The 20,991-nt window shown below is 48.3% G+C and overlaps 1 protein-coding gene across 4 annotated transcripts in view; it reads left to right on the forward strand.

Annotated features, from left to right (window-relative positions):
* The window catches only part of chl1b (cell adhesion molecule L1-like b), a 67,041-nt gene extending 46,898 nt beyond the window's left edge, over positions 1-20,143 (forward strand). For 3 of the 4 annotated variants that reach the window (XM_062545769.1, XM_062545768.1, XM_062545771.1), the window contains 15 exons: positions 928-1,039; positions 1,433-1,590; positions 2,393-2,552; positions 2,660-2,784; positions 3,769-3,870; positions 4,193-4,390; positions 4,708-4,778; positions 5,695-5,917; positions 7,853-7,968; positions 8,785-8,989; positions 9,218-9,340; positions 11,334-11,513; positions 17,210-17,341; positions 17,683-17,755; positions 19,320-20,143. In XM_062545769.1, coding sequence (XP_062401753.1) covers positions 928-1,039; positions 1,433-1,590; positions 2,393-2,552; positions 2,660-2,784; positions 3,769-3,870; positions 4,193-4,390; positions 4,708-4,778; positions 5,695-5,917; positions 7,853-7,968; positions 8,785-8,989; positions 9,218-9,340; positions 11,334-11,513; positions 17,210-17,341; positions 17,683-17,755; positions 19,320-19,521 — 2,180 coding nt within the window. In that variant the 3' untranslated portion in view covers positions 19,522-20,143. Of the gene's footprint in view, positions 1-927; positions 1,040-1,432; positions 1,591-2,392; positions 2,553-2,659; positions 2,785-3,768; positions 3,871-4,192; positions 4,391-4,707; positions 4,779-5,694; positions 5,918-7,852; positions 7,969-8,784; positions 8,990-9,217; positions 9,341-11,333; positions 11,514-17,209; positions 17,342-17,682; positions 17,756-17,939; positions 18,005-19,319 lie in introns of all 4 variants that reach the window. The other variant, XM_062545772.1, reaches the window with a different exon arrangement.
* The last annotated feature ends 848 nt before the right edge of the window (positions 20,144-20,991 follow it).

Here is a 20,991-nt window from a genome sequence, read left to right on the forward strand (position 1 = left end):
TGTATGGGGCGAGGATGAGGTCTCCCACATGTCCTCCTATAACACCCCCACAACCCCGACACACACACACACACACACACACACACACACACACACACACACGCATACCCGAGGGTCTCTCAGAGAAGAGGCAAGCTCTTTTATATGCTAACACATGTGTCTTCCCCACTCTGATTCAGCTCCAGTAAGTGGACCATGTGCCACTTTCATCTGAGAACATAAAGAGACAGAGACAGAGAGATGGAGGGAGAGAAAAAGAGAGAGAGAGAGAGAGAGAGAGAGAGAGAGAAAAGAGAGAGGGAGGGGTAAAGAGAGATAGAGAGGTAGTGAGAGAGACAGAGACAGAGAGAGGGGTGAGAAAGAGATAGGGAGACAGAGAGAGCGACTGGTCCCCATTTGGTTTCTCAATAAACTGCCAGGGAGTCTATTTGCAGTCCAGCCGCTTTCACACTGTCTGCGGCGTCTTTAGAAACACAGCCTGTCCTGCTGGAGGCAGATATGGGAGAAAGCCCCTGACAGGCCGAGGGTGGCTCTCCCAATGAATACTGCATTCGCCATTCCAATGTGTGCCTGCCTGCTGTCCCGCGTACTGAATCAGGTTGAAATTGCTGAAAAACAGACATAAAACACACACACACACACACACACACACACACACACACACACACACACATGCGCGCGCGCACACACTCACACACACACACACACTCACACACACACACACACACACACACACACACAAACACACACAAACACACATACACATGCACACACACTCACACACACACACACACACACACACACACACACACTCACCTACACACCTACAGTACACACACACACACACACACACACACACACACACACTCTTCCCATCGCTCACATGCTTTTTTTTCTCGGTTGTGCTTTGATTGCCTCTGCGTGCAGACCTGCCACCGGTGATTGTGACGGAGGACGGCCTACAGTACTCGGCGGTGCAGGGGAAGAGTGTGCTCCTCCAGTGCAAAACCTTCGGCTCGCCACCCCCCAGCACCACCTGGTAGGACACCACCACCACCACCACCACCACCATCCACCACCTGCCAACAACTGATTTGCACCCAATCCATAGCGATAACCCAGAGGACACATGTAATGTTTGTTTATTTTCACACACAGTCTGGGTGTTGTCGTCAGGTCATATCAACACCAATAGTGTCCATTAGGGTGCAGTAAAGCACCAGTCCAGGTGGTGTTATCGCCCTCGTTAGGTGTGTAAGCTAAGTTAGTTGTTGTTGGTGGTAAGGATCTAATATAATATACAATACAATATATAACATAATACATAATTGGGCATTGGGTGGGTACTCACTGTGTTTTACTTCACCTCAACAGAATGTATTTATTATCTGATATACCACTGTAACTACGGAATGCTTTTTGTCCTGCGCAGGTACAAAGAAGACGCTATGGAATCGCAAAGGTTTCGCCTTCACACCAACGGCTCCCTGGAAATCTTCAGGGTAGAGGAAGGCGACATGGGAACGTTTTCATGCACCGCCAAAAACAAGGAGGGCACAAGTGCCATCACCGCCCTCCTGGACATAAAAGGTGCTTGTTGACTCATAGACAGCGCATATTGTCATTTACAAGGGCAGTGAATTCAAGTTGCGAACCATGGCATCAGTTAAAAGCACTCTTCCACTGACTGGCCTGTGTTTACTTCAGCAACTCTTGGGGTAGCAAAAAAGCTGACCAAGACAAAGCTGGTTAGCGCCTAAATAGTTGTGGTTTAGATCAGGACACAGAGAACAGGCTTTTTTTTAACAATACAGAAAGGAGGTTATATGTGGCTAAGTTCATTCTTGAACGTTTTAAACAGAAAATCCTACACATATCTAGCCTGGGTGTTCCCATGCTGCCTTGCGCGCAATTTCATTCATGCTGCTAAGGCAGTCTGGAAACTACCGCCCTAATTTTTGCCTGAGATAGGGGACCAATCACAGAACAGGGGGGAAAGCAAGACGAGGATGAGCTATGCACAGACGCATTTGATAGACATCCGTGGTGCCCAATGAACGGATCTCCTCGGATTTTTTCAAATACGAGAAAATGAACGTGTGGTTGCCAGACCACGTCTCATTTGAGAAGTGGTAGGTGCTAGCCAGGCTAACACATACCCGTAATTTCCCAACTATTAGCCGCAGCCTATACATGGATTTTGCAACATTTCTTCAGCTTAGAGGTTAGTACAAGGGGGCAGTTAATGTGGTATTAATATGGTTTCGCTTCTTTTAACTGGCATGAAACACTGTCCTGCGGCTGATACACAATGTGGCTAATACACAGGAAATGACTGTAGAAGCTTGCAGTGAGCATAATCTGAAGACTCTAATTTCTCCTTGTCTCCCAGATCCCACCAGAATACAGGACCCTCCTCTGGACCTGCGCATCCTGATTGGGACCACAGCCCAGTTTGCTTGTAAGGCGGAGTTCGATCCCTCCTTCGAGCACGCCATGGAGACCTTCTGGCTGAAAGACGGCATGCTGATGAACGACACTGAGGACATGGGGTACAGTACAGCGCCGCCTCGCTTTTTATGCGCCCGAGATGTTTTAACGGTCTCTTGTCTCGCGAGACTCACCGATCAATGTGTGGCTGTGTCCTTTGCGCCAACAGCTATTTGGTGGACGACGGGGTCCTCCAGATCGCCAACGTGAGCCACTCCGACCAGGGAAGATACTCATGTGTGGTCCGAAGCCCAGTGGACCAAGATATTGCGTCTGCACATCTGATCGTTCTGGGTGAGTGAGTGTGTCTGACATGTTCACTTCTGGCATTGCGCGCACGCTCACACACACATGCACGCACACACACACACACACACACACACACACACACACACACACACACACACACACACAGAGAGAGAGTTTTATAGAGGAAAAACACTTTGTTTTTATGTGCTACTCCCAAAGCTCAAAACCCAACCACTATAATTGGCAGGATAACCAGGCATTTGGACACAGTAATCTAAGATCCTTTGAAAGTACTCTTAAGCATTACGCAACCAGGGGTAAGGTTTGGTAATATTGTTCTGCCTTACGCAGACTTTTATTGGAATGTACTGTAATACAAAATTCCTGGAAGGTCTATCACATTAGTATACAGTATGCTTGAATAAGGCCATACTGTGCCTGTTCTATAAAACATACATTAATTATAGTGTGTGAGTAAAGCAGTAAAGAAATATGTACACAATTTATATTCATATCCTAGCTTCATGTCTGTTTTATGAATTTGTTCATTATTTAGTGTCTAGTCCTTTCTCGTAGTATGTTCATTCCTGAGGTGCATTGAAATTCACAAACATAGGCAAATGTTTGCAAACGGTTTTCCGTTAGCAAACATACAGTGGGACGGGAGTTTGACAAAGGCAATAATGCAATTACGTTAGAATGAAATGTTAGCACCAAATCATTCAAATTTAAATTTAGAAATAGCATGTTCACCACGAACGTTCGCCACTGTTTGCCACATTGGAATGCACCCTTAGAGTCACCAACTCCTTCCTCGTAATGTGTTCATTCTTGGTGTCACCGACTCCTGGTAATAGGCCAGGCCGGACCTAGGAGAGAATAAGCTGTGAGGCCTCTGACTCAGAGCTGTGTGTGTGTGTGTGTGTGTGTGTGTGAGCTCTGAGGGCTGTGCTGTTCGCGGCTGCATGGCCTGCCCAAGAGGCTTGTGTGTTGCCTGTGTATCTATCAAAGCCCTGTTTTTTCCCCCAGATGTCCCCGATGCACCGGAGGACCTGATGTTGTCCGAGCGCAGCGAAAAGAGTGTGAAGCTCAAATGGATCCCGGGGGACGACCACAACAGCTCCACCACCGGTAATTGGAGCCTCCCTCCAGTCTTGGACCGGCCATCTTTTTTTTTTTTTTTTTTTCTCCTCATTTCTGCCGCACCTCGGCAGCAGGGGCCAGGGCGGAAGACAGCCCGGTTATGATTAATTTCAGCCTGTTGTGTAGCCGCACGGACACCCTTCCCGTAGACACGCTTCATTATTCACGGCACGGGGGGTCAACGGGACGCATCTGCATAGCTTAGCCGAGGGGCGTCTTAACGATAGCCGCAGTGCCGAGCGCAAGAGAGAGAGAGAGAGGGGGCGCCCGTGGGAATTGTCTTCCCTTAACCCGATTTCGTTGTCCGCAGAGTTCCTTATCGAGTTCGAGGAGAGCCAGCGCGAGCCGGGCATCTGGCGCCCGGCGCAGCGGGTCCCCGGCAGCCACACGTCGGCCGTGCTGAAGCTCCACGGCCACGCCGACTACCGCTTCCGTGTGTCCGGGGTCAACGACGTGGGCACGGGGCGGCCCAGCGAGCCGTCGGAGAACTACAAGACCCAAGCGCGAGGTGGGCCATCTTTCGGTGTCTGCCGGCCATGTCCCCCCCCCCCCCCCCCCAATAAAGCCCCCCTCTGCCCCCCAGCTCACCTCACCTCACCTCACTCACACCTCACTGCCCGGTTCCCCCAAGTAATGTCTGTACAAGCCCTCTGAGCCCCCCCCCCCCCCTCCCCCCCCCCCCTTCTCGTTGAACTTCTTGTTGGGAATAATTGATTTCTGCCCTCATTGAGATTCTAGGCCCTAATGTGCACATTTTACAGCCCATTTTCCCCACTAACAATTCCTGCGCTGACAAAATCCATATTTCTCCTCTCCTTCTCAAAGCTCCTGACAAGAACCCCGAAAATATAAAAATCGAAGGTCATTTGCCACATGAAATGGATATCCACTGGGAGGTAAGGCACTGCGTATGTTCTTCCAACACTCGGAATGTAAGCCTAAGGAACGGGATACTGAGATGAAAGAACAGGACAGGATAGATGAAGGAAACGTAAGGGGAGGGGATAGTTTGTTTCATTTTTTTTTTTTATTCAGAGAAGAAGAGAGCAAACTATTGCCAGTCATTATTTTGCAATCTTAGTTACATCTGAAAGAGCACATTTAGAAATATCGCTCTGTATGTGGAAATAGGGGGAGATTTTACATTATTCTGAGCTGGAGCACTTTGCCAAGCCATTGTGAGGCGTGATCAAAGTGAATGGAATTCCTATGAAAGTCAGACAGAGTTGCCTTTGATTAATAAGTGAGAAGGAAACGATTGGGGAGTGTGTGTGCGAGTCTATTTTTTTTAACCTGAAATAAATGTAGCCTCCTGTAAAAAGATGAATCTCCGGCTCACTTATTATCTCCGTGGCTCCCCGTCATAATGTAGCTATGCCCTGCGCGGTGGAGGTCCCTCATTGTCGGCACAGTGCCTTTGTGGATTTCTTCTTGTGCCGCCCTCTATTCTCTATGGCACAGCCATTATGTGGAGTCAGGGAGTCGACCATTCTAAAGATGACTAATCTCTTGTCTTCTGAGCCGCTCATACCTCAAGTATTCTTTCTGCCTAAACGATACGTCTGCAGAAGCCTGGCGACGAAGACGGCCGTACTAAATTTAGTCTCATTCACTTTTTATTTGGGTTTTATGAAGTTGTACGGGAAAGATGTCGACAGAGAGATAGAAATGGAAAACGTTCTGATTTTTCAAAGGGGAACGCGAGACGTAACCTTTCGCAGGTCGTCGTTTATTAACGGCCTGTGTGTCTTGGGCACACGTATCGTTATTAAACGGGGACTCCTATCTCTCTCTCTCTCTCTTACCGTACAGCCTCTGGCGCCGATCGAGCACAACGGGCCGGGTCTGCAGTACAAGGTGAGCTACCGGCGGCAGGGCGTGGACGCCGACTGGCACGAGCACGACGTCAAGCGCCACTCCTTCGTGGTGAAGAACACGCCCACGTTCGTGCCGTACGAGATCAAGATCCGCGCCCACAACCAGAAGGGCTCGGCCCCCGAGCCCCGCGTCCTCGTGGGCTACTCGGGAGAGGACTGTGAGTGATTCATTCTTTCTTTTTTTTTCTCTTTCTCTCCCTCCCTCCCTCCCTCTCTCTCTCTCTCTCTTTCTCTGCGTCGCAGCCAGATTACATTAATTCAGCGGAGGTGGCACTATTGATGTTCACCTCCCTCAGTGTCGCGAGTGTTGTTGACTGCCCGTCTTCCCCCCCCCCCCCCTCCGTGCCCTCGCGTTGTTGTTAAATGCATATGGAACAGGTAAAGATTCAGCAGAACGCTGAGCACACACTAATGCCAGCGCTTGTGTATTAAGCGCATTGAATTGCACCGTCTCTTCCGCGGTCGCTCTGGCCTCGTCCCCCTACAGCTCCTCCTGCTCTCCCCTTTTTAAGAATTCACAGTCAAGCTGAAGTGTGTGCATTGTGAAGTGGGCAGATGTTCGCTGCCTTGAATAGGAAAGCGAGAGGAGCCAGCCGTGGGAGAGAGAAAACGCAGCGGTGTGTGTGTGTGTGTGTGTGTGTGTGTGTAGGTGTGTGTATATGTGTGTGTGTGTGTGTGTGTGTGTGCGTCTGTGTGCATTTGTGTGTGTTTGTCTGGATGTGTGTGTGTGTGTGTGTGTGTGTGTGTGTGTGTGTGCATCTGTGTGCATTTGTGTGTGTTTGTCTGGATGTGTGTGTGTGTGTGTGTGTGTGTGTGTGTGTGTGTGTGTGCGTGTGTGTGTGTGTGTGTATGTGTGTGTGTGTGCCTGTGTGTGCAAGTGCGTGTGCGTGGGCTGTATCTCCGTGGCTCTGCCGACTCTGGCCATTGTGTCTGGCGAGTGCCCACACTGGTTCAGGTTTATGCGGTTTCCCTCCTGACCGGGCTGATAGCGGGGAGCCTGCGTGGCTTTATTGAGGATATTGGATGGTACACTGGGGGACGATTGCTTTACACAGGCTTTGTACTCCTCCGCGCGCGCCGACAAATTAAATATTATCATAGCTCCGAGCTATTTACATCTCCAGTGCTAATTATTCTCTTGCCTTCAGTTTTCTTTTGGAGTTGCCCTCCTGATGAGATCGCAGGTCACTACTTCTCTGTGTTGTAGGATTTACACCACTCTCTCCCCTCCCTCCCTCACTCCTTCCCTCCCTCTTTCCCCTCTCTCTTCCCCTCTTTCTTTTTCTCTCTCTCTCTTCTTCTGTCTCTCTCCTCCCTCTCAATCTGTTTCTCTGTGCTGCAGGCTGTGATCTCCCTCCTTCTCTCTCTCTCTCTTTCTCTCTCTCACCAACAATCCCCCATCTTCTGTGCCACTAGTGAATTTTGTGTCTGTTCTTTGTTTACTTCCTTGTGTAGCTTCTCTCTCAAGCTGTTGCTGTGGGTGTTTGCTAGGTCAAACCTGCTATGTCTACATCCTCTGATGTCGTAACAGGCTGGCTATTCATATGCTGTAGTTTTTAATCTTTTAGATCCCTTAAATTAAAGTGTGAAGTGCTGTGGCGTAGTATCTAAGTAGCCTTTTGAGGTAACTTTTTATATCAAGGTTCCTTAATAATCTTTATACATTAATGGATTAGTCAGCATGAGCAAAGCTTTAACTTTAGTAATTGTGACAAGCGATCTAAGTGAATTTGTAGCCTGCATTTTAACATTCATTAACAAGCCATTGCTCATATGTTAACATGTAATATTAATGAAATAGTATTAAATTATAATGCATGCTACAGTAATATTAGCAACTGCACTTAATTAATAATAGTCTGTGAACCTTAATATGAACTGTTACTGCATTCAGGTCGTAGAGAGCGGCTATTAATAATATAAGGTGAGCTGTGGTAAGTTTGAATAGCGTGGGGTAGATGCTAAATGCTACAAATGGGACTACATGTTAAAACCTGTATGGGACGTGAACATTAGTGACTGCAGTGTTGGTCTCACATGACTCTTACAATGTGTGTGTGTGTGTGTGTGTGTGTGTGTGTGTGGCTCTGCAGTTCCAACTGCTGCCCCCAACAACGTGGCGGTGGAGGTGGTGAACAACACTCTGGTGAAGGTCAGCTGGGAGCACGTGCACAAGGACAAGCTGCATGGCCATCTGGGGGGCTACAGGGTAATTCCTCAGAACACGCCTTTGCTTTTTTATGTCACATTGTTTTTTTTTTTTATTTCTGCTTAAAGGAGACCCCGACCCCTGTCCAGTCCTGAGAAACCCTGTTACTCCCCACCCCTCCTGCAGCCACCTACAACCCCACTTCCAACCCCATCACCCCCTTCACTGCACACCCTACCCCCATTAACTCCCCCCCCCCAACGCACACACACACCCCACACACACACACACACACACTCTCTCACACACACACACTCACACACACACACACACACACCTACAACCCTCCTTCCCACCCCATCGCGCCCCCTTCGCTGCACACCCCTACTCCTCCCTTGGCCACAGGGCAAACCATTCCAGCGCTCTGCTTCACAGACTCTTGACGGGAGATCCGTCTCCTCCTGAATACATTTATCCTTCCCACAGCATCCCCTAGCCACAGCGGCTGGCTCCTGGCGCATGAGGAGGCACAGAGAGAGAAAAAGCTGCCCACTGTTTGACTGCTCCCTAAGGTCTTCTGTTGTTTGGAGAACATTCTTGGAGGCAGACCAAACGCCGTTAGCCGTTCCCCAAAGTTTTTTTTTTTTCAGCCGCCATCTCTTTTTATATTATTATTTCCCGTGCGCTGATAAAGAAAAAGTTTTACTCTGGGTGCGCACAAAACTTTGGGTTTGTCTGTGTGTGTGTCTCTCTCTCTCTCTCTCTCTCTCTCTCTCTCTCTCTCTCTCGCTCTCTTTGTCTGCCTGTTATGTTTTGTTTTGGCCTTGCCGCGTGGCTTATGTGGATTTGTTCTGTGTGGTGAAACCCTCGTGACAGGTCAACTGGTGGAGGCTTCGTAGTCTGCTGGACGCGAAGAAAAGCCACGGGGAGAAGCACACCCTGACATTTCCCGGGGACAGGAACCACTCCATGGTCCCGGCACTGAAGCCCTTCTCTGAATACAGCCTAATTGTTATGGTGTTCAATGGGAGAGGAAATGGACCAGGCAGTCATCCAGTCACCTTCAGAACCCCAGAGGGAGGTAGGATCAACACAGAACAAGAGTCAGAGTCATAGCAACAGCATTATTATAAATGATAATAACAATAGTAATGATAGTTCAAAATCATGTAAATAGCTCTTTTCGAAATCATGTTACAAAATAAGAAAACTGGATAAATGCATGGATAAAACAACATTGGGATGAAGCATTTAGTCCATGCCTGAGACCTTGACTCAAAGCCACATTTTGTCTGTTCCTATTCTGCAGTTCCAGAGCAGATCTCTGTGTTCCGGACTACTGATGTCAGGAAGCACTCAGTGTCTCTGTCCTGGTCTCCGCCCGCAGAGCCCAACGGGGTTCTCACAGGCTACCTCCTCCAGTACCAGCTGAGTACGTCCGCCTCCCTCCCCCAACCCTTCACACCCAAGCACCCGCCCTGCCCTCTCTCTCTCCCTGTCTGCACTCAACAACATCTCTCTGTCTGGCTGTCTGTCTCTTGTGTCTGACGCGCACTTCCCAGCTCTCACCACTAGGAGATATTGTTGCGCTACTGTCTCGGCTCCGAGAGCGAGCGAGGGAGCGAGAGAGAGAGGGGAGCGAGCGCAGCCGCATGCTGTGTGGATAATGTCGGCCCTTCCCAACACGGGTAGCGGTAGCCCGGCGGAGATGTTAATGTGAGGAAAATGTGTGTGGATTAGCACTCGGAGCGCTGAAGGGGGGAGGGCTACCGCGGGGTGAGATCCTCCGGGAACAGGCAGCCGACGGAGTGGGTTGTGGCAGCCGTGGAGGTTTAAGGGTAAGCCTGCAGATGAGGGGGGGAAGGGGGGAGGGGGGGGGGGATGGGGATCCGAGGCAGGCGTGCAGCAAGTGGGGGGCTCGCCAGGTCGACCCGTGTTGAGCTGATGATGTAACCTCGTCTGGCTAGAACAGGTTGTCCCTTCTGTAACCCCCCCAGACCCCCCCCGCTAAACAAGCACACACACACACACACACACACATAGACATACACACAGACGTGCACAAAGACATGCACTTTTAAACATGCACATACGCGCATGCCTGCACACACACGCATACACACACACACACACACAAAGCACAAAGCAATGAGGTGAATTTTAGGTGTAACGCTTGTGTTTTAGCGCATGTTCAGCAAATGCCCCGAGCCCCCTCCAACATCCCACCCCGGCCGCCGCCCCCCCCCCCCCTGTTGCGACAAGATCGCAGTTCAAGAGCCAGCGCCCAACGCCGCCGTGTCGCCGTGTCTCCGCCCTCCGGGTCGCCTTGCCAGCGGCTCCGTCCTGCCCGCGCAGAAGGCCTGTGCACCCGCCGCGGCTCGCACATTTGCTGGGCCAGCACATTCCGCCCGCGCGCCCAGAATGATGATGGGGCGAATTACAATATTAATTGTCTATGAAGCCGGGGACTCTTAATTGGGCGCGATTCGGCGCCAGGACGGAAAAGTCGCCCGAGCGAGGCCAAGTGCCGCTCGTGCGCTCCGATTTAGAAGAAAGGACGGTTGGTATTGTGCGAGCGCGATAAAGCGTGACACGCAGGGGCGTTTTTTTTCTTTTCTTTCTTTCTTCTTTTTTTTCCTTTTTTTTTTTTTTAAAGCGTGCCTGTTTGAAGTCCCTTGAAGGAAGTCATGTGTAAAATGTTGGGGGATAATGCACACAGCTGTCGAAGTGGCAGCAGGAGCAGCGGAGGAATTTAAAAAGCGCGAGCACATCTGTTCCCGAGCTCAGCCCGGGCTTCTGAAAGGCCGCGGCGAGTTAATATTTCACTCATTTTTGCATGACTCCGCCAAGGCGCTCTCGCGGGCTCGTTTCATAACACGGCAGAGTGCTCTCTCAGACGCGAACTGATTGGCCAGGCAAATGGAGTCAATTTGACCAATGCTTAGAAAACTCATAAAGCATCTGAAATTTTAATGACGCCGCATGCAGTTTCCATCGGTCTAACCTAACGCGGCACCCAGAGTGCTCTTCAGAAAAGCCACCGTGTGCCAGCCCTCAGCACTAGTGGCAGTATGCAGCTTCTGGGAGCCTCACATTAGGGAACTGCTTTTCAAGTGTTTAGCAAATAGAACGCATGAATATTATGTTTATACATAAGTATATATGAATATACTTTCACACTTAACTCACTTTATTTCTATTTGTAGCTCAATAGATATCTTTTCCACCACCTGAAGCTAAATCTGAATGTTTTCATCTCCATCCACTCCATCGAGATTCTTCTCAATGTCGCTCAGTGTGCACAGATGTAGGAAGCTGAATCTGAATGTTTTCATGTGTGTGTGTGTGTGTGTGTGTGTGTGTGTGTGTGTGTGTGTGTGTGTGTGTGTGTGTGTGTGTGTGTGTGTGTGTGTCTGATTTGCCAGTTAACGACACGGAGGAGGTCGGGCCACTGGTTTCGGTCAACGTCAGCGACCCGGACGCTGGCAAGTGGCTGCTGCAGGACCTGGAGCCCCTGAGCAAGTACAAGTTCTACCTGCGGGCGTGCACCCGCCTGGGCTGTGGCCCCGTCGCCACCGAGGAGGGCACCACCACCCCCGAGGCCCGTGAGTGCGCTTTCTGTCAGGGCACGGGGCCCTACACCAGGCTGCGGAAGCCTGGGGGGAGGTGGGGGGGGGGGGGGGGGGGGGGGGGGGGTCAGGGTCGTGTTGGGTGGTGGGGGGAGGAGTGGACAGGGGAAGCTACAACAGCTGACATATCCTAAGGAGGGTACAGAAGAGAAATGCTTCGGAGCACAACATCATTCCATCATTAGTTCTTACTGATAAAAAGTGCACAGAACTAAATGTTTTGATGGTGCTACATCATCCTCAGAGTCACCTGGGGAGAGGGGCTTGAGTTCAGATGGCAACCCACACCGTGGGACAGAAGGGTGAGGGTTCAGGAGAGAGCTAGAACTGGGGCTGTTTTTTTTTGTTTGTTTAGTTTTTTTCTTTGCGTTTTTTTCCATGCCTTCCATCCATCCACATGTCTTTATTGCTAAAACAATATCGCAAGGGTGTGCGGCTGCGTTTCATTTATCATTGTCATGAAAGGGCCAAGTGTTTATTGATTTGAGGCTGTAAGGCAGTAAAAAGGGATGGGGGAGCTCTTTTTGGAAGGGAAATTGGGAGTTGTGGTTTTTACTCGAGTGCAATAATTGTGGTGTAACTCCACCGAGATTCTTCTCAATGTCACTCAGAGTGCACAGATGTAGGACATTTTGCACTTCACATTTAGACCTCAACACACTGACGGTAACACGCCTCACTGAAATTGTCATGTCACATCTGCCAGGCTAGCATACACAGTGGAATACTACATAGCTTGCCTTTTTAATTAGCGGTTCCATTGCTAATTAAGAAAAGGATAGGCTACATAATATGACAAACCTATTCCCGTGTCGATGTAATGATTCAGAAAGCAGGTGCGTCATCCCTTTCAGTGAATATGTTGCTTGCCTGCCTGGCTTGCTAAGCACTAATGTTGCTGCATTTCCATGACTCTTTATGTGAGACTGAGAGGCATATGCAAGCTTGCTTCGAGTTGTCTTTGCTTTTTGTCTCTGATGCACTCTGCGTGTCTGTGTGCATGCATGTGTGAGGGAGTGTGCTAGTCTGTGTGTGTGTGTGTGAGCGTGTGTGTGCCGTAGAGAGAGAGAGCGAGAGAGAGACAGAGAGAGTATGGATGTTGTGTCTGTCATTTGTGTGTGTGTGTGTGTGTGTGTGTGTGTGTATCTGTGTTTGTGTGTGTGTGTGTGCGTGTGTGTGTGCGTGTGTGTGTGTCTGTGTTTGTGTGTGTGTGTGTGTGTGTGTGTGTGTGTTTGTGTGTGTGTGTGTGTGTGTGTCTGTGTGAAAGCTAGCGTGAAGCCTGCTGGAGATAGCAGCTCTGTAGCTGGCCCTGCACATCTGTCACCACTGCAATGCCTTTTCCTTTTGTGTTCTGTCTTTCTCACCAGCTTCAACAGGCTCGCCAACTCGCAACTTCAGTATGAACTCTCTTGTTTTCCCCCCTTCGTTAGAATTTCACCTAGCATTGCCCGGTAGCATACAGTAGTATCTCCAAATAGGTATGCGTAGATACGATGTAGCGTGCATTGACATTAAATCAAAAAGGCTTAGCCGATAAGAGCATTGTTAATCATATTCATAATTAGCCTGTAAGTGGGTTTATTTAATCCCCTCCAATGAATGGGAATGGGGAGTCCAGTTGCTTCATGATGCCAGTGTTGTGTTTTTGTTTTTTTTTGTGGCCACCGCTGATAAGGACTGTGACATCAGATTACGCCGCCGCATCTCCCAAAATGATGTTTGTATAAATTATGTCATCAACCGGCTGCCTCACCGCAGACAAGAACAATTAAAGCGATTTAATCATCCCAACACATGTACATTTCACATGAGATTTGGTTCAGCGTGTGGGCTGGGCAGCCTATTCCCTTTTGAAAACGCCGTGGCATGACTGATTAGACTGAGCCCGGTGGCGGAGGCATTATCATGAGGCTCCGATGATTTGTGTGCCGCTGTAAATGCGGGAAGGGGTGAGCGGCACAAGCGCTCGTTTTCCAAACCCCCGTAGCCGGCTCATACCTGCTGAGACCGTCGTCACCTGTGCATAATTGTCCTTGTCAGCCGCTCGCCCTTGCCAGTAGCGGTGAGCACTCTGTTGTCACAATACTTCATCAGGCTGGGTGCCTTTCATCAGCAGATACTGAGTATGTGTGAAATTGTGTGTGTGTGTGTGTGTGTGTGTGTGTGTGTGTGTGTGTGTGTGTGTGTGTGTGTGTGTGTGTGTGTGTGTGTGTGTGTGTGTGTGTGTGTGTGTGTGTGTGTGTGTGTGTGTGTGTGCTGCGTGTGTCTGTGTTCGTGTGTGTGTCTGTGTGTGTGTGGTTTTGCAAGATTAAAAGCACTACTAATGTGTCCCCTAATTGCGTATCTATTGCTGTCAGAATGGAGCAAATATATCTGTCAATGCTGATTTTCACTGACAACACTGGCATCATTAAAGCGTTAAGCAGAAACTGCTCCAAATATGACTCCCGTTTGCATAAGCGGCCTAATGTATGTTTTACATTTAGTAAAAAAGGCATGTCTCAGTACGTACGGCCTGCATCTCTACTCCACTACCCCATTAATCCTAGAGGAAGTAGTTAGAGAATTTTAATGCACTAACACCCCTTAGCCTTGTAGTTGCAGTGTTTTTTTTTCGTTTTTCAACGTCTTTGCTTTTAAGGTAGCTGCTCATGACTGCAAGATTTTGCTTTCCCTTTTTTCAGGACAGTCAAGCACGCGCTCCCCTCCCACCACCACTGTGGCCCGCAAAGCCAAAGCCACTCTCTCCTCCTTAGGTATACAGTAACACCATTATCTATGTGACGGCCATTTTAGTGGTCTTTAAAAAAGTGCACAGCATAAACATGGGCTATTGTTTACCTTTCAATTGACGTGATGGGGAAACGCTGTTCAATTTGTTTTTGCAACGAACACACAGGTGTGTCTGAAGAAAGCATGACGGAGAGCTCTTATGTTCAAATCCGGGTTGTTGTCATGTTTTTTTTTTTTTATGCGCCATATCAGTGTGGTCTGACTCGAGATTCACACGTGTATCCTAGAAATGGTCTGATGCCTCCCCCACCATTTTTGCCGAGCTGAGCGAGACAGGACTGTGCTCGAGCGGTGAGAGACAGCCCGAGCACTCAGAGGGGGTGAAGCCCTCTTGACAAGCGTGCACGTGTTAACCGGAGGTGAGAGGCAGGGAATCTGTTTTAATACGGAGGCTATAGTTCACTTCCAGCAGGAGCGTTTTTTCTCCCTTCTTCTTCTTCGTCTTCGTCTTCTTCTTCTTCTTCTTCTTCCTCTGGCTGGTGATAAGTGGCTGTGTGCACGCCCGCAGAAGGGCTGGAGGTCAGGCCACTGCATCGCCCCCCCCCTCCTCGCTCATCTCCGCGGCGGGGACAGAGGTGGGGTTGGAGGGAGGGAGAGAGCGAGAGAGAGAGCCTCCCTGGCTATTTAGGCGGTTGTGTTTCAGGACACGTGGCGCTGGGCGAGGAAGGCCACGCTCTCCCCCCCCACCCCCCACCCCCCCGCTGCGCCGGCAGATGCTCTCCGAGGCGCTTAATACCAAGAGAGCCGAGGCGGCGGAGAGTGACAAACCAGCCCGCCCGGCTCCGGGGGGGATATTTTTAGTGCGCTTTTCTGTGTCACTTTGAGTCATCCGAACGCCGCTCGTGATTAACACGAGTGCCACCGCCGATGAAAAATGCATGACAATTAGGACGCGGCGGTGGCGAACGAAGGGGCCGAGCCGAGGGCCGCGCGCTCGCAGGTGTCCTCGTTTGCTGACGGCCGTGCGCATCTCTCACCTCTGGTGAGGGGTGGCAATCGTGTGTGGATTTGCATGACCGCCTCATGTGTTTGTGTGTGTGTGTGTGTGTGTGTGTTTGGGGGGGAAGGGGGTGTGAAACATCAGGTCAGACCTACATGACGACAGCAGCAGATGACACTTTTACCTCCAAAATGAATAGGCTGAAGAGACAGCGCCACCTCAATTACCTTCCCCCAGTACTACTCAGAATAAAAAGTTTGCCAGCTTCACAGAACAAGTTGGAGGTATCTACGTCGGCTCCGGCAGCTTGTTTCCTTTCCTGTCAGAGATGTCTGGCGGTGAATTTGCTCTAACAAAAAGACTCCACCCGAGATGCCTGAAGTCTAACTTTGTCTTCAATAAACTGCAATTACCTACCGGCGAGCAGACACTGTGCTGGCATTGTGCAGAAGACAAAAGAGGGACTATATAGAAACGGAGGCAATGAGTGGGCAAAACTCAAGCTGACTTGATAGCTCTACCTGCACTTTTCCACAGAATCCGAGCTTTCAACCAGCGAATCTCAGTTGTTTCCATCACGTTGGGGGGGCCGAAAAACAAAGGCTTGTACTCAGACACTGCATTTCTCTGTCTAGATCTGTGTAAGTGCAAGGAATGAACAGTGGAAGCTTTCTTCCAATACAGTATGCCTGCTGAGCAAGACACCTCTAATTTGCAGCCTTCTTGTCATATTTGCCTTGTTTGTTTTGTTTTTTTGCTACATGTTCACGTATCCGTTCTCATGTACCGGTATACACCTCTCTTCCTCGCACAAATATTTTATAACAGCCAGTATCAGGTGCTGGCTTGTGTGCTGTTGAAGATAAAATATACAGTGCCTGTGGGCTTAGATATTCCAGCTGCATCTTACACACTCAGGTTCACATTTACCATGCATGTTGCACATGACTAACATTAGTCTTGTATGAAGTCAGTTCATCTTCAATGTCCACAGAGTCTACTAACATTCTCTTTCTCTCTCTCTTTTCCTGTATTTCCTCCCTTCTTCCCTTCATCCTGTGGTAGTGCCTGCCTTATTGAATGTTAGCTCCTCAGTTAGCGTCAACTTTGCAAATATCAGCTGGATCCCGGGTGGCGAGCACAAGGATTCAGAGTTATATGTTGCATATATGAACAACCGTAAGCCAACCTTCACTTCTTCCATACTGTACATCTGTGATCTAGTTTCATGCCAGTACAGTATGAACTTCTTCTTGTCTTGTCTCTGTCCTTCTTTGTCATGTCTCTTCTGTGTAGTCAGCATACTCATCGGCATGTCAAGTCATGTTCACAGACACTAACACGACCTGATTGTGCACCTTCTGTAGGTCATGGTAACTGGAAGATATCAGAGCCATTAAACTCCTCTAAGACATTCCACGTCATTGAAGGGCTCGAACCCGGGACTGAGTACACTGTGCGACTAATCACTAAGAACTGGGTTGATAATTCTAGTATTTTTGAAGATGTTATCAAGACCAGGGCCAAAGGTGAGAAGAGAAGGGAGAAGGGTGTGGGTTGGGTGGGGGTGGGAGGTGGTTGGGGGAAGGCTACAAGGTTCTGGTTCTTTGTGTTAAACATTGCATTGTTTGTTGATGAAGGGCAATCAGAATGTCCTTGTCTGAAGTTCAAATACGCTTTTCCGATCAGCAGCTGCGTAGCTTACCAGCTTGATGAGCGAAATTACGCCACCCGTCTCGTCCGGTTGATTAATTGGACAAGCGGACTGTCTGTTTAATATTAATACAGGTTCATTCTCATTCCGCCCGGTTAGCCGCGCGTCCTCAAAATTCGGCATCAGATAGCAAACGCGTCGATGTAAACATTCAATCAAATGTCCTTCTGCAGTGGGGGGGCTGAAGTCAAGTGAAAGTCACCGCCTGTTTCTGCCTCCCAACAGGCCTGGCCAGCATCCACGGCGGGATCTCCACTCAGGGCTGGTTCATCGGGCTCATGTGTGCCGTGGCCCTCCTCACCCTCATCGTACTCATCGCCTGCTTCGTCAACCGCAACAAAGGAGGCAAATACTCAGGTACTCGCGCCATGCGGCCGCGCGCTGTTGAAGTGCTGTTTTGAAGCATCTGTAGCCGCTGTAGTGGCGGCAAATAATGAGATAGTTAGCGCTACGAGCCACAAACCCCCCCCCTCAGTGAAGGCAGGAGCGCTTCTGGACGCCTTGTTTGTTTTACTAGTGTATTCTGCCTTTGCCTGGGCCAGCATTCTTACACCACTCCACTCAAAAGGGAGCCCTTCCATTTTAAAATAGATTTTGAGATAATATGCCGTAGATACCTTTTTTAGTGTGCACTGCAGAGGTGTGTTGTTCAGTCACTCCAAAAGAAGCATCCGTCATGTTGTTGTTCCACATTGCAGTGAAAGAGAAAGAAGACCTCCATCCTGATGTGGAGTCCCAGGGGATGAATGATGACACCTTTTGCGAATACAGGTAACTCCTCACACATCTCCACAGGTATCCATTGACAGAGGGAGGTGGAGTACTAGACATGACCTAAATGAATTGCAATCATTTAATGTCACCCACCCCTCCCCTCCTCCTCCTCCTCCTTCTCCTCCTCCTCCTTCTTCTCCTGATGTTTACTGGATATTCTGCCTCTCTCTCGACTCAAAAGAACACCTCACGTGCATGAGCAATGCTCGGACCGCCAAAGACATCCCTGACCAAGACCAGAACTAGGTGGAGTAACTGTCCAGTGTGTGTGGCAAACAACAACTGGCCCCCGTGGGGCAGCTGTTGTTTATTGACACGTCTGTGACGTTGATGTCGCCCTGCTTCGCTCGGCACCTTGTGATGAGATAGAGTGGTGTGTGTGTGTGTGTGCGTGTGTGTGTTTGAGAACTCTATAGAGGCATCAGCTTGTTGCTACTTGTCGTTATTGATTAGAAAAAATGTCAAAGTCAGATATTGTATAAGCCAATAATAAGGTATGGCAGTGAATTCATAGAGCTCGGCACATATTTACAATTGTTATGACATACTCAATGATGGAGAACTATCATCATACTACTGTACATCATACTAAAATATAATTTGTGCAGCCAATTAAATTCATTGTAATTAAAACCAGTCATTTTACCCCAGTGGACATGACCTTTTCTAAATATCTTAATTGGAAAAGGCTATATCTGTTATATGTGTGCTATCTCTGTAGTTGCATATTGAAAAATACCCTTCATGTAGCCCTAGCTCCTAGTCATATGTTTGTTCTGAATGGAAATCTATGAAAGGTTATTGCCTGTAAAGCCACGTATGCAAGAGCAACAACCGTCTCCCCTGATATACGATGAGCACCACTGTCATGCATTTGGACAACTCCCTGTTCTCTCTCCCATCATTAGAACCCCAACGCAGCACATGTGAACATCCACTGGACAAGAAAATACTTGTTTTTCAGAACACAGAATTCGTCTCAAAATGAACTCAAAAGTTTTAATCTGGTGGGCCAGTACTCAACAGAGAACCAAAATGATTGATGTACTCTGCAAAATGAAAGGCTGCATGGATGACACATCTGTTGCCTTTATTGATATATGTTACTGGCTGTTTGATATGTTTAATATTGTGGGGGCTGACAAACTGAAAACCACATAATTGCTTTTTACAGTATTTCCTTAACGCAGACTTGATGTGAAATATACAGAGGCTAATCAATGACATGTCCTCCTAAATATTGTTAAATCCCAGTGGCTGTTCACATTTTGAAATGTGTGCTTTGTGATGAAAAAATACATCAATACGGTATATGCTGTAATGTCAACTGTATAGCTGTACTGTACGTCGACATTACAGTAGAAATCCAGCCTCAGCAAGCGACTGCTTTTCCCTGTCATTCCACCGTAAATGTCTCGCCATTCAGCCATTAGTGCCCCTGCTAGTTTTAATCTCTCTCTCTCTCTCTCTCTCTCTCTCTCTCTCTCTCTCTCTCTTTCTCTCTCCCTCTATCTATCTATCTATCTATCTATCTCTTGCGCGTTTGGTCCATTGTCCACAGTGACAATGACGAGAAGCCGCTGAAAGGGAGCTTGCACTCGACCAGCGGGGACATCAAACCGGCGGACAGCGGCGACAGCCTGGTGGACTACGGCGATGAGGAGGCCCAGTTCAACGAAGACGGCTCATTCATTGGCGAGTACACCGGCCGCAAGGAGAAGCCATCCACAGAGAACAAAGGAAACAGTCAAAGTACGGCGTGAGGTGTGCGTGTCTGTGTGTGTGAGTGTGTGAGCAAGTGTGTGTATCTGTGTGTGTGTGAGTGTGTGTGTGTGCGTGCGTGCGTCTACAGTATGTGTAAGTGGTGAAGGAACAACGCTGTTGATGTTTAGGACCAGGGTTTCATTCAAACATTGTTTATTTTGTTTGTTTGTTTTTTGGACAGGGAAAGGGTGGAAAAATAAATGACATAATCTATTGGAAGCACAATTTCATGTGAATATTAATGTATTATTGTTAGCCACACTGTCATGCCCATTTTACAAGGCTTAGTTTTATTGCATATTGTTACTGATCTGCCATTTCCAAATGTATATATATTCTATATATATGTGTATGTGCGGGTGTTTTATATCACTGCAAATCAGTCGAGAGTTCTCAGAGCTGCTGGCACTTGCTTTTTTTGTAAATGCAGCTACTGTTTGTAATCCTCCCAGGTGTCTGAGAGCCTTCTCGTGTCTGTGAGTGTTTTTCTTTTTTTTTTTTTTTTTTTTCATCTTGTAGCAAGCAAGTGTTTGTGAAAAAAAATGTTATTTTTCAGTTGAAGCAAATATTATTGACATTTTATATTTCAGATGCATTCATTAAATGTGATTTAATATGCAATGAAGGCATGCATTAATTTGTCACCAACTACACATATTGCAAAAAAAAGAAATAAATATGTCATTTGTCAACCTCAAAGTTGATTCAAGTCAACTAAAGACACAAATAGGCTTATACTGTAACTGACTATCTTCAGCAAACCTGGATTACAATATGAAGTACATCCATTTGAGGCATTAGAGAAGTGCACATACTTGCTTATAAAGATAACAGGCTCTCGTGTCTGTATTTTGGCGGTCCATCCTATGAGACTAAATCGTGGTACATGCAGTCACATTACACACACAGTTTGTAAACGCAGTAGCCACGTTGGAGGCCAATTCCGACGGATTAAAACCCTTCAGGCCCCGTTGTTTGTGGAAGCTGTGCGGCGTTATGTAATTCCTGTCAAGACAAAGGCTGCTCGGTGCACAGGAGACAGAGAGAAATGGTGGAAACTGTTGGGGATGTCGCAAGAATTCTGGAGGACGTCATGGCTGGTGAAGGTTTGTTCTCTTTTGACACACACACACACACACACACACTTCTGTTGGGGATCATGTTCTGCGAGGATATGCCTGCACAGGCAGCATCAGTTACTGTAGGAAAGAACAGAGTTGTGGGGGGATAATAGGCCTGTGCAGACAGAGGTAGCTGACGTGCGCTCACAGAGCCATAGAGACATCCTGCATATGCACTCCTGGGGTCATCAGTTAGCCGGTGAGTCCACTGTCTGAGCAGTAAGCTCCACAGCACAGCTGCATGAAAGAAAAAGAAAAACAAATGTTCGTATTCTTACGCATTCATCAAGGTGATAGACCTTAGAATCCTGGGTTTACGTCCACAACAGTTATTTATGGACCTGTTAG

Source organism: Sardina pilchardus, chromosome 9 (assembly GCF_963854185.1).
Source record: "Sardina pilchardus chromosome 9, fSarPil1.1, whole genome shotgun sequence".
Lineage (NCBI taxonomy): Eukaryota > Metazoa > Chordata > Actinopteri > Clupeiformes > Clupeidae > Sardina > Sardina pilchardus.